The sequence below is a fragment of the Empidonax traillii genome, unplaced genomic scaffold (assembly GCF_003031625.1).
Source record: "Empidonax traillii isolate 1590-97213 ecotype Southwest subspecies unplaced genomic scaffold, ASM303162v1 scaffold986:size372637, whole genome shotgun sequence".
Classification (NCBI taxonomy): Eukaryota; Metazoa; Chordata; class Aves; order Passeriformes; family Tyrannidae; genus Empidonax; species Empidonax traillii.
Genome location: NW_020956179.1, coordinates 135078 through 148079, shown reverse-complemented (window position 1 = coordinate 148079; position 13002 = coordinate 135078). Strand labels below are relative to the sequence as shown.

Sequence of the window (13002 nt, the reverse complement as noted above, 5' to 3'; positions counted from 1 at the left end):
AAGAAAAGCTCCCCCTAAAAACTCCCCCCCCACGCCCAGTTTTGAGGCCACCCCTGGCCAGCCCCCGTACTTCTCGCTGTTGGCCAGGCGTCGATACTCCCCCACCGTCATGGGCTTCTTCTGGATGTTGTACTGGGTGAAGAGCCCCGACTGCCCAGTGACCACCTGCTGGATGGGAGCTGGGATCACCATGTCATCGATGTCATCGTAGGTCCTCCGGGGCTTCCACTCCTTGGGAGGAATCACCTGGAATTGGGAGCGTGGGGGGGGGGAGAAGAGGGAAGAATTGATACTCGGTGTTCAGGACGGGCAAAGGGAACTGCTGAGGGGTTTTTGTTTCGTTTGTTTGGGTTTTTTTTAACACAGGAAGGCTCAAAGGGCCTGAGGGAATGGCTGGAGCTGTGCCAGGGGGTTTGGGATGGATCTCAGGGAAAGGTTCTTCCCCCAGAGGGTGGTGGGCACTGCCCAGGCTCCCCAGGGCAGTGGGCACGGCCCCAAGGCTGCCAGAGCTCCAGGAGCGTTTGGACAACGCTCTGAGGGACAGGGGGGGATTGTTGGGGTGTCCTGGAGTTGGGCGGATGACCCTTGGGATCTCTTCCATCTCAGGGCATTCCATGACTCTACAAAAGTCCTGTTAACTCCTCTGCCTCTCCTCTCTCCATAACTGAAACAGAGATTCCAATTCCCAAAAAAAACAACAGGAAATCAAACCTCTGCTGAGCGACAGAACTTCCCAACCCCCCCCTCTCTGCATCAACCAGAGCTCCGTGAAGGCACCTGGGACAACTCACCTTGGCCAGCCCTGCCCGGTGAGCTCCTTGGGATTCCATGTAGGCAATGTACTTGCCGAAATCCCGGAATTCCTCCAGGCTGGGACGGAAGGTCATGATCTTACAGCCGGGGTTCTGCGGGCTCGGGTTTTCCGACCCCATATTTCCAGTGTGGCAGCTGAGGAGGGGAAAACACGGAGGGAGAGGGAAAGAAGAGGGGCAGGGAACAAAACACGGGTTAAAAAATGTTGGGATTTAATGAATTTCACAGAAAATCTTGGGGAGATTTTGTATCTTTTCCCCTCTATTCCCCCAAGAGGATATTTGTAAGTATTACCCTTTAACGTGGATATGAAGAGATTCTGACCAAAAATCCACTCAGTCAGGAATTTCCTGACACCAGGATCGACCCAGAGATGGGATAGGGGCTAAATATAGACCATGGGCTTAACATCTGCCCCCACTCATGGTACAAAGCTGTGTCTCAGTGGGGTGGTGGCCACAAACAACACCCTCAGCACCTATTCAATGTGCAGAAGTTTTACCCCAAAATGCTCCACCCTTTTCTGTTTAGGTTCAAACCCACCAGCTTTCCCCAATATTTGTTTGTTGTTTTTTTTTTCATGTGCCAGACAATTAAATTAATTTAATTTTAATTTAAAAATTTTAAAAATTGTTTGGTGGGTTTTTTTTTTTAAGGTAGTTTCATTATCCTTTTTATTTGCAATGTGTAGAGATAAAACAAAGCATCAGATAATTTTTAAAAGAAATACCGATGCACAATTTCAAAACACCTTGCAAGGTGAAAAGCCAAATTTCTCAATTTACTTCACAATTTCAGGGGGGGGACAAAATCCCAAACAATTCGGGATGAAACCACAATTTTTAAAATGGAATTTTTTTTTTTTTTAAAGGTTACGCTGGAAATTTGTAAGAGGAAAAAAAAATGTTTTCATGGCATTTCAGTTGCAAACATAACTCTGAAAATATTCTCCATGTCAGAAAAGCAGCTGCAGCACAGCCAATATCCCAAACCCTCAGGAGATGGCAGTGCTGGGCTGTGAAGGAATAAAAAGTGCAGCAACGCTGTCAAAAGTGACTTTTAAACCCAAGCAAAAATACGTGTTTGGATTCAAACTGATTTCAAACCAGCCAAGCAGTTCTCCAGATGCCACCAGAAGCACTCACTGTGTCAGGGAAAGCAAAATGAAACAGGGAGAATAAAATCACAATTAAAATTATCAGTCAAAATGCTGCTAAATCTGTGTTTTAATGGGTGAGCGTGGCAATGAACTCACTTCAGAGGCGGCAAGTGCTCTCAGCTTCTGGAAATAAAGCCATTAATTTGGACAGATTCCGTACCCAGGGCACCAAGGTTTCCTTTAACATTTTTAACTGGGTAAACCATTTTTCATTTCAGAGGCAAATGAACAGTTTTGCCTTGAAATTTTAGAAACTCAGAAATGTTGGGATTCTTCAGAGTAACTTGTATGTCAATTTGTTTGAAAACAACGAGCTGCAAGTCTTCAGCTCTTCCCCAAGGAGCCTTCAAAGGAATTTTATCCGTAAAATCGTGGCCTCCCACGGCCAGAAAAGCTCTTCCCAAAGCCCAGTTCAAAACTAAATCCAACTGTAAACCCCAATATTGCACAACATCTCCCAGCCCTGAGATGAACCCACAGGGGTTGGGCATCCCTGGGCCAGAGGTTTCCCCTGAACCACACCAGGAAAAACACCGTTCCCCAGGAAAAATGGGGCTGATGGAGAAGAGGGACGCGGGGAGAAACCATCCCCAAACTTCTACCCCGACACAATCTCCCTGGGAATACTCCAGCTATTTTTGAGCTGGGTCTGGAAATGCCAGCAGGAGTCGAGGCAGGCTGGGCAGCAGCAGGACACGCCGGGAGGAGCTGCCTCAGGAAAGGAACTCGAATTCCGTCCTGAGGAGGATCCACGCCAGCACCATCTGCTCCACAGAGGCCTTCCCAGTGTTTGCAGCTTTACTCACACCCAGGAAGGGGGGAAGAAAACATAAACAAAGCCAGGTTTTATCCTATTTTTTCCCCAGGTCTGTCTCCAGGTTTTATCCCATTTTTTTTTCCTGGAGATCTCCAAAAATTCCAATTTTTAGTCATTAAACTGGGAGCAAAGAGTCAAAACACACGCTGCACCAAAAACCACTTCATGCAAAGCTTATTCAATTAATTAAAAAGGTTAAACTACTTCATGCAAAGCTTAATCAATTAATTAAAGGGTCTTTTGCCTCAGTACAAGTGACATCACCCAGAATTCAGGAATTCTGTAGAGCAGAGACAGCAAAACACACCATTTTTCCACGTTTAATCCCACCTACAGGACATTTTAACACCTACCCCAGATAATGTACGTTCCTCTAATTAAACTAATTAAGGCATTACTAAAAAATGGCCACGGAGCTCATGGGAAGGGAGAATCAGTTCAAGCATTTCAGGGAAGACACATCCAGAGCTGCTGCCTGTCCCATCATCCCCCTCCGGCCCCAAGGAGCTGGGAACACCCAGGGAAAGCCTTGGGAGAAGAGAATTTCTTTCCCAACTAATTTCAAACGAGGGGATTTGGGATAAACAGTGGCAATATCTGCTGTCACCTCCTTCCCAGCTCCCGGTGTCACCCAGGAGGCAGCAGGACAAGCCCAGGGCTGTCCCAGCCCGGCCAAGCTGCTGCTTCCTTACGGAATTTTCAGGAGGAGGCCTCAATTAAGCAGCGCCCTAACGAGCTCCCCCTCGCTCAGCATCACTGGGGGACATTTCAGAGCAGCTTCTGCCTGTTCTGAGCACACTGAAAGGCTCTTTCAGCCGTGCTGAGGGTGAGGGTGGGAACCAGCTCTTCTCTCGGCACTGTCAGTGCTGAAAAGGAGGATTCTGCAGAGTCTGAGCCCCCTTTAGTTCTTGAAGAGGAAGGTATTTGTCTCAGTTGGGCTCATTCTGGGTCTCTGTAAGAGAGTAACAACCTGAAATATTCTGAAAACCTTCTAATTTTCAACCATTGTGAGGAAACACCAAACTGGTCTCCAGAGGGACGATCTCGGTGCACACAAAGAACTGAGGGTTTGATTTCAGTGACTTTTACAGGAGACTTTTCCCTCCCAAACTGAACTGAGACACTTCTGTGACTGAAATCCTCTACCTGTTGACTGAAACCTTTGTACAGCAGAGAAAAAAAAAAAAAAAACAAGATACCCAGCTGAGATCAATGACTTGTGCTTGCTGAAGGACTTCCAGGAGTGGGAATCCTTCCTCCAGGAAAAGGCTTCGGATTTTCAAGGAGTTCCCCACTGCTCCCCCACTCCTGATCTGGGAGGAGCAGATAATGCCAATTCTTTTGAGTCAGGGGTGACTTTGAGTGAAGTTGTGACCAGTGGTGGAAACAAACCTGCCTTCAGGCACCAGCACTGGAGCCAAATCCTGTGCCCACCCCCAGGGCAACGTTCAGCCATCGATCCCGATTGGAACAACAGAATTGATCACACAGGAGTCACTTTGTTTACTCAGTAACGCCACAAAACCACCTTTAATCTTGCTAAACACAGTTAATAGACTCGCTGGGACCTGCAGAGCCCTTTGAAGAAGGCACCAGGTCTAAAGGTAAATCCTCCCCAGGTGATGAACACCCTGTGCACGAGGGGCAAACCCACTTCTGAGCCACCTCCTGCCTCTCCAAAGCTGCAGTTTTCCACCACCAACCCCACAAAAACTCCTCTCAGCTTCTTCCTAAAGGCCCTGAAGCCGAAACATAAAATGATGAAGGGAAGTGCCCTCTGGAACACAGACCCACAGGAGAAAAGGAGAGAGCAGGGCCTCAAAACCTGGTAAATAAAACCCTGGTGTGGAAGCTGCAGGTGGCAAAACCACCTTTGTGAGAAGAGGATGTACAGAGATTATCAGAGAATCCCAGAATGGTTTGGGTTGGGACAGACCTCAGATCAGGCAGTGCCACCCCCTGCCATGGGCAGGGACACCTTCCACTAGCCCAGGTGGCTCCAACCTGGCTTTGGACACTTCCAGGGATCCAGGGGCAGCCACAGCTTCTCTGCCCAGCCTGTGCCAGGGCCTCCCCAGGGAAGTTCCTCCACACGCCAAACCTCAGCTTCCCCGCTGGATGCAGCGACCCAGGTGGGGTCTCACAAGAGTGGAGATCCTTTGATCTGCTGCTCACCCTCCCTTGGATGCAGCCCAGGATTCCACTGGCTCTCTGGGCTGGGAGCACACACTGACAGCTCACGGAGAGTTTCTGTCAACATTCCAAGAAGATTCCACAAGATTTCCCTCGGTTTGTGTCGGAAAAGGCTAAAAAGACACGTGGAAAGATCCTGCCAAGGGCACCCTGCAGCCTGCTGCCAGCTCAGGGCAGGAACCACGGCCAGGAGCCTGCAGGGGGGTGGGCACAGAGGGTGGCACTGGAGGTGGGCACCGAAGGGGCTGGCACGGGTGTCTCACCCTGCTGAAGGAAACAGCACCCCAGCCATCCCAATGGCTCAGGATAAACAAAGCTCTGGCCACAGTTCGAAGCAGGAGGAAATCTCCCAGCAGTCCCCACTTGGACAGTGCCTGTGGCCATTTGTTCCTGTCCTGTGCCAAAAGGGAGGATTTGTGGTGCCACGGCACAGAATTCTCCAGGAGTGACTCTGGTTCCAGGGCTGTGTTTTAGAACAAGGCTGGCCTTACAGGGGCAGGACTTGCAGGACAATGGGGCAAAGCCACCAGCTCAAACCACAGCCCCCAGATGTCAAACATCTGCCACAGCTGGAGGAAAAGTCTTGGAGGGTCACACTTTCTTAGGAGGCAACTTACAACAAACTCGCCTGCTGCGACATCATCTCTCTTCCCCAGACAGGAGGGTTTGTTACTCCCTGAGTTAATTGGAGTTTGTCAAACTGGACTGAGGGTTCCTGGTGCTCTCAGTGGAATTGCCTTCTCCTCACTGAACCCACAAACTCTTCATCTAATCAGTGCAGGCAACAAACATCCCTGGGTGTGTAACACCACTGAAAAACTGCTGTGAAATGGTAAGGAAATTAAGTTCCACAGCTCATTATGCTACAAGAGGACAGTGAATTATCCAGGAAACCACTGAAGGACAACACCAAACCAAGGCAGAAAGTGTAATAAGGCCCAGATATTGAAGAGGGAAAAAAAAAAAAAGGAGGAGAGATAATGAGAAGATCTAAATGAGGCACATCTAAACAGCTTCGATAATTGAAGACATAAAGAAGATGTCATTTACAGCAAGGAGCACAGAAATCATTAATATACAGCAAATTATTCATTTCAGTGCTGAAAACAGAGCAGCTCGTTCTTTGGGGAAGAAATTCTGAGTGCATTCCACTCCTCAGTGCAGAAAGCTGCTGGTAGGAAAAGAATTTATAGTTTCAATAGTGTAGAGAGACTGAGAGATGCCATACCTTAAACAAGGTTTTTAAATCACATAAACAGAATCTTAAAACCTCCCTTGCCCTCCACAGTTCACTAAAACCCTCTGGATGTGTCGGAGGGAAACTGAGAATCAATGGTAATGAAATCTCTGACTTTGTTTCAACACCCAAATTGATCAGCCTTCTGTTTTCTGGCCCTGCTGCCACTTTGCCTTGAGAACTCCCTCAGTCATAAAAGGGTTTGGGTTGGGAGGGACCTTAAAGCTCATCCAGTGCCACCCCCTGCCACAGGCAGGGACACCTCCCACGATCCCAGGGTGCTCCAACCTGGCCTGGGACACTCCCAGGGATGGGGCAGCTTCTCTGGGAAATCCATCCCAACCCCTCCTCACTCTCCCAGCCAGGAATTCCTTCCCAATATCCCACCTAAATTTCCCCTCTTTCACTTTGAAGCCATTCCCTGTGTCCTGTCCCTCCATCCCTTGTCCCCAGTCCCTCTCCAGCTCTCCTGGAGCCCCTTCAGGCCCTGGAAGCTGCTCCAGGGTCTCCCTGGATCCTTCCCTTCTCCAGGTGAATCCCCCCAGCTCTCCCAGCCTGTTGATCTGATCCCAACAGAAAATACTGTAAAGGTACAAAATGAAACCACCAAAACACAGATTTTGGGTCTGGCTGAATTAACTTCTGACTCACTCAGTGCTCGAGGCATTTCCCCTACAACAAGGCAAAAAACTCTGTTCATTAAAAAAATCCTTTAAAATTTACTCCTAACTCACAATTTGACTACTCTGTACACTCACAAATATTAATGGAAACCTCGTGTTTACTTGAAATGGCCTTTTTTTTTGTTTGTTTTTTATGAATTAGGCTGGAACACAGAGGGCAGATTCTTCTATTTTCATCAACTTCCTTTCTCACTAAGCCAACAAATTACACTTCAACCTCCATCATTTCTCATAGATCTCAGCAGGACCAAAGAAAAAACTTTTGCAAGACATCAAGTCTATAAATAAAATAGGTAATTATATATATCCCAGTTTTAGAGAAGAGTTACGTGGTGTAAGGATATCTGAGTCAACTTTCCTTTCTCCCCCTTTATGCCCAAGAATCACATTTAACTGCAGCAAAATTATTTGGTCACAAACAGCATTTAAAAGCAAACAAACCAAAAAAAAAAATGGTTAAAGTGCAATAAATCTGTAAGGCATTAAACCAGTTTATTATTGCCTAAGGGGAGGCAGTTAACATGTAATGGTTATTTCTGACTAAATCCAGAGCAGAACCTCAAAAACTCTCATGTTTTACTGAGCAGGGGAGATAAACTCTGACTGAAACCACAGAAATCAGTTCCCAAACCACCACTGAGGCACAACCTACGACCTGGGATCTCCCAAACTCCAGTCTGCTGCACGACACAAGTTATTTGATTGTCTTTGCTGTACTGACTGCAAGGTTTTGGGAGTATTTCAAAAATAAATTAAAAACTTAGTTTAAAAAAAAAAAAGGTATTTAATGTGGACTGAGCCTTCCCAGCTGCTCTGCTGTGCCCTGGTACACAAAACTCCTTCGGGTTCACTTCGAAAATTAGCAATATGAGCTCACCATTCCCAAATGTGAGACCACAGTGAAAGGAGAAAGCCAGACCTGGAGCAAATGAGGTTAAAAAAAAAATCACCTCTTTTTTACACATTCCTGTTGAATCTGAACAAGATTCCCAAGTTTTAACCCCAGACACCTTGATCCAAAGCAGCAGCACTGCAAACCTTCAAATAAAAACCTTCAAATAAAGCAACCAGAGCCCATTATTCTTACGAGAAAGAAGATCAGAAACCTTGCAAAGCAATCAGAAACCTCAATTACTGCCCTGCTTTGGCCAGAAAGTTAATTCCTGTATCAGATTAATGCCTTAATAAGGACTAATTCCCAGTTTTCCTTCAACAAACCTCCCAGAACCACAAGCCTGAAGAGCTGTCCTCAGCAATTTGCTCAACTGCTTTAGGTCCCTTCGGGTTTTTATAGCCCAGAATTCCAAGAAATTGGATCGTTCTGTGGGGTTTGTTGGGGGGGTTTTTTTTGAGCATTTTGCCAACATAAAATCAACACCTCGGGTGTATTTTTGCACCAGGTGCTTCGGGTGCTGCCCCAGGGTGGGTGTGACACACTGACCCACATTCCAGGCTGGGAATTCAGGAGCCAGAAAAATCCATCTCCTGAGCAAGAGAGAGAACCAGGAGGGAATGAACAGCACCAGGGAACGTGAGAAGGAGCTCCAGAATTCCCTTCAGCTGGAATAGGTGCCCCCTGGAATAACTTCCCCCCCATCCTCTGCACAGAGAGGTGTGGGGGAACCCCCCAAGTTCACACCTTTTAACCCAAACTGCAGCCGTGAGGAGTGATGACCATTTAAAACCTAAATTACAGCAAAGCCTTCGAGGTAAAACGAGACCATTTAATCCCCACCCCCCAGAAATATAAAAATAATTAGGTTTCGGGTCACTTTTGCCCCGACTGAGGCACACACAGACCATGGAAGGATTTTATATCACACAGCAAATAAAATAAATGTGTTCTCCCATGAAATCCAGCAAGAACATTATTGAGGAACTGCCCAATTTATAAAAGAGGACCATTTACTCCACGGAAATACAAATGAAAGTAAGTACCTTAATTAAGCCAGGGTAGCAAATGACTCTACCCACAAACCCTGACAAGCCAGGACATATTTTGGTCCAAACCAGAGGTCAAAAAGAGAAAAAAAATCTTATTAAACTTAGTGGAAAACACCAAAATTGGACAAACACCTGTCTGACCCCACAATGGGGAGACACTTATAACCCCCAAACCCTCGGGAAACAACAGGATTTGTGGCCAACATTTTGCAGGACCCAGGATTTCCAGCTCTCTCTGATTCCTCAGCAGGTGACAAACACTGATTTCAAACAGAGCCCTGAGCAGCCCCAGAGGATCCCAGGGCCTTCCAAACCCATTAAGCAAATCCCTCACTTGTGGGGACATTTTTAGCTGCCTTGCTATTAACAGATGCTCCAGTGCAAGGGACAACCAGGCACACACACTGCAAATCCTCCTGCACGTGGCACAGAAAGAGTGGGGAAAATCCCCAGCCCAAAGTCCTTCTACATTCCCCTGAATCAACTCAGAAAAATCAAGTTTCTTCTCACGGCAAAGAGCTTTTCCTTTCTCTTTTATTTTTTTCCTCGCCTCAGCCTGCAGGACACGGATTATTTCTGGTCACAGGTGGAACCTCCCTGCCCTTAAAAACGAGATTTCAACTTTGAAATTATATATATATAAAATATATAAGTATGATTCCAGCCACCTGATGCCAACACAGAGTTTACTGTATTGCAGCTGGACAGCCCAGGAGAAAATAAGGACACATAAATCTGGATAAATAAATGCAAAATAACCCCACACAGCCAACATGCCCTTCCAGCCAAACTGGTTTGCCCAACTCACATCAAATTTCTCGTGGCCTTTTATATGGAAATAGTCCCAAGCTTTCTTCAGGAGCTGTCTGTGTTTTAAGGGGATTTAAAACACCTGAGAAATGCTCCCTCTGTTAAACCTTCAGCTGGTGAATGACAGGAGGTGAAGTGAGAGCTGCTCCCTGCACTTGGCTCCACAGCTCAGGTTCACTTCCCACAGCTGGATTTTCCACGTTCAAATAGGCAGAATTACCTAAAGGAAAAGGGTGGGATCCTCCCTGAAAGGGCTTTTTTTTTTTTGCTGTCAACTTTTCATCAAAAGCTGGTGAAAGCTCTAACGTGGGGGAGGCCTCACGTTCATCCTAAAGCCAGACTTGGAATGCCAGACCTGTGCACTTTGGTCTTTCATCCACTGAGAAAATAAACTTATTCTCTCTCTATATATATATATATTTATTTATTTATATTAAAGAAGTTGTGGTTGAGTGAGCCCAAAATATATAAATATACAGAACTATTTATATTCTGCTCTCACCGGACCAGTTAAGGCAATTATTTCTTTTCAAGGAGTATTAAAAAAAAAAAGAGAGAGAATCCTTTGAGTGAGCTTGGACAGAATTTCCCTGTCAGAAGATGTTCCAGCGAGTGCCTCATCCCTGAACATCAAGCTCTGGAACGAGGAATCACGTACAGCCACCTACACCCTCCTTTGCATGGCAGGAACTCCTACTGATGGCAAAGGAACAGCCTTGGATTCCTCTTGGATTCCTTTGGGCACCGCAGGAGTCGCCTGCCCTGCCCCAACCTCCTCCTCTCATTACAGGGAACCCCAAGAATTAGGAACTTGCTGTCCAAGAGCAATTACCCCCCTTGAGTCCTGCAACAGTTACTTCAGGTAATTGCTGAAATGTAACTGGGAGGCTTGAATTTTAGGCTTAAGAATCCTCTGATTCTGGGAATTTTATTCAAACAGGAAAAGGAAATAGAGGAGAAAAAAAAAAAAAAAAGCAAAAGCTCCCAAGAAAAAAGGGATGTTGGGGGTGAAAAGGAGGGGAAACGGTATTAAGGTTTTGGATGAGCAGAGCTCCTTAAAATTAACTCTTTTTGGTTAAAGGACACCTAATTTTGGAAGGGTCAGGCTTGATCTAACACCGTTTTGCACTGGCCCAGCACAAAGACAACCGAGAGACAGAGCAAAACTCCCCCATCCCAGACCAGCAGAGCAGCACAGCCCCCGTGTCTGCCCCAGCAGCTTTATTGAGATACAGAACTTAAGGAACACACACAAAGCTAAATCTCATTGGTGAGTTTAATTCTTTAATGCAAAGAGCTCCAGTCATTCTGCAACACACCTGGATCCTAAACAGCTCCAAGCCAGGGAAAGACAAGTATCACCTTTGGATGAATCACAGAATCCTGGAATATCCTGAGTGGGAAGGGACCCACAAGGACCATCCAGTCCTACTCCTGGCCCTGCACAGACACCCCAACAATCCCCCCCTGTCCCTCAGAGCGTTGTCCAAACACTCCTGGAGCTCTGGGGAGCCTTGGGAATTAAGCATTCCATGGGGAGCCTGGGCAGTGCCCACCACCCTCTGGGGGAAGAACCTTTCCCTAGGATCCATCCCAACCCCCCTGGCACAGCTCCAGCCCTTCCCTGGCTCCTGTCCCTGGTCCCAGAGAGCAGAGATCGGAGCTGCAGCCCCCCCGAGGGGTCTCCCCCCAAGTCCCTTCTCCAGCTGAATAATCCAAGCGCCCTCAGCCGCTCCTCCTCCCGGCTTCCCTTCGGAAGGGCTTCCCGAAGAGTTTCCCCTTCCACCACATCCCACCAAAGCCTAATCCGGCCTCTATTTGTTCCTGCAAACGAGGGCAAACCCTGGAAGCCCGGGGGGAGTCACCAAAGCGTGACCCGGCGAACAAACCCCGCGGGTCACAAAGGGCTGGGCTGGGACCCCCCTCGTTCCACCTGCCCGGGGAGGGGGCCCTGAGAGGGGTCGGGGGGCCCCGCTCACGCCAAGGATACAAAATACACCTACGAGTAATACAAAAAAATGTAAAGAGAGGAAAACGGAAGGGGAAGGGGAAAAAAAAAAAAAAACAGAAAAGCAAGCCTGGGTTTGCCCCCCAGGACTTTGACAGTCCCCGGAGGAGGAGAACAGGAATTAAAGAGCCGCTGTCAACGTTCCTGCCCCCCGGTTCTCCCACCGCGGAGCCAACCCCGGCAGCTTTCGGGGGCCGCCGCCACCACCACCGAGCCCCGGGCCCGGCCGAACCCGCCGGGATCGCCCGCACCGTTCCCGCTCCCCGCACGGATCCCCGCGGGTCACCCCCCGACAGCCGCTGCTCGGGGGGACCGGGGGCACCCAGGGCCGGGCGCCCCGAGGGGAGAGGGGGGTTCCCGGGGCTCTCACGGGGGGTTCCCGCACAAAGCGGCGGCGGGGCCCGTCCCGTGCCGGGCCTGCGGGGAGGTGGCGGCCGGAGGGGTGCGGGGATGCGGGAGGGGCGCGCGGGGGTCCGCGATGAAGGGCGGGCAGCGCCTGAGGGGCGCTGAGGGGGCGGCAGCGAGCGGGGCGGCTCAGGGGGGGCTCACCCCCGGCGAAGGGCGGCCGGAGCGGGCCCGGCGCGCTGCCCGCGGCGGGGGCGGCCCCGGGGGGGTGCCGAGGAGGGGGATGGCGGCGGGGCGGGGGCGGAGGGCGCGGTCCGGCCGTACCTGCCCGGGGGTCCGTGCGCGGCGCGGGGGGCGCAGCCGAAGGCGGGGGGGGGGGGGGGGGGGGGGGGGGGGGGGGATCGCCCCGGCAGAGCGCAGCGCCCGCGGCCGCCACCTGCGGCCCGCCCCCCCTGCGCGCCCATTGGCCGAGCGGGGCGCAGCCCGCGCCCCCATTGGCCGCGCGGCAGCCGACGGGCGGCGCTCTCAGCCAATAGCAACGCCGCTCGCCGCACAACAAGGAGAGAGAGGGCGCCGATTGGTGACTCTTGCCGTGTGACGGCCCCGCCCACACCCGCGGGCGGGGCGGAGGGGCGGCCTCGCGTCCCTCAGAGGGCCGCTCAGCCAATAGCGCGCGGCCCTCTGCACAGGGCGGCCCGCCCCCTCACTGCCATTGGCTACGGCGGGGGAAAGGCGGGCGCGGATTGGCCGAGCGGGCTGCCAGTCGGGCGATGGGGGGGGCGCTGGGTACGTGAGGAGCCGCACGGGGCGGGGCGGGGGCGCTGCGGCCGCGCTGAGCCAATGGCGGGGGGGAGGCCCCGCCAGCGCCCCCCGCGGCCGGGCGGGGAATGGCGGGCACGGGGGGGAACCATGGCCGGGGGGTCATCGGGGACAGGGGGGGTCATCGGGGACCAGGGGTATCATCAATGACCGGGGGGATCATCCATGACCAGG

At 50.4% G+C, this 13002-nt stretch overlaps 1 protein-coding gene across 3 annotated transcripts in view; it reads right to left on the bottom strand.

Annotated features, from left to right (window-relative positions):
- KDM4B (lysine demethylase 4B) overlaps positions 1-12374 on the bottom strand; it is a 76712-nt gene extending 64338 nt beyond the window's left edge. For all 3 annotated transcript variants that reach the window (XM_027903653.1, XM_027903655.1, XM_027903654.1), the window contains exons 1-3: positions 12334-12374; positions 792-948; positions 71-246 (exon numbers count right to left, since the gene is read on the bottom strand). In XM_027903653.1, coding sequence (XP_027759454.1) covers positions 71-246; positions 792-932 — 317 coding nt within the window. In that variant the 5' untranslated portion in view covers positions 933-948; positions 12334-12374. The remainder of the gene's footprint in view (positions 1-70; positions 247-791; positions 949-12333) is intronic.
- Positions 12375-13002: the final 628 nt, after the last annotated feature.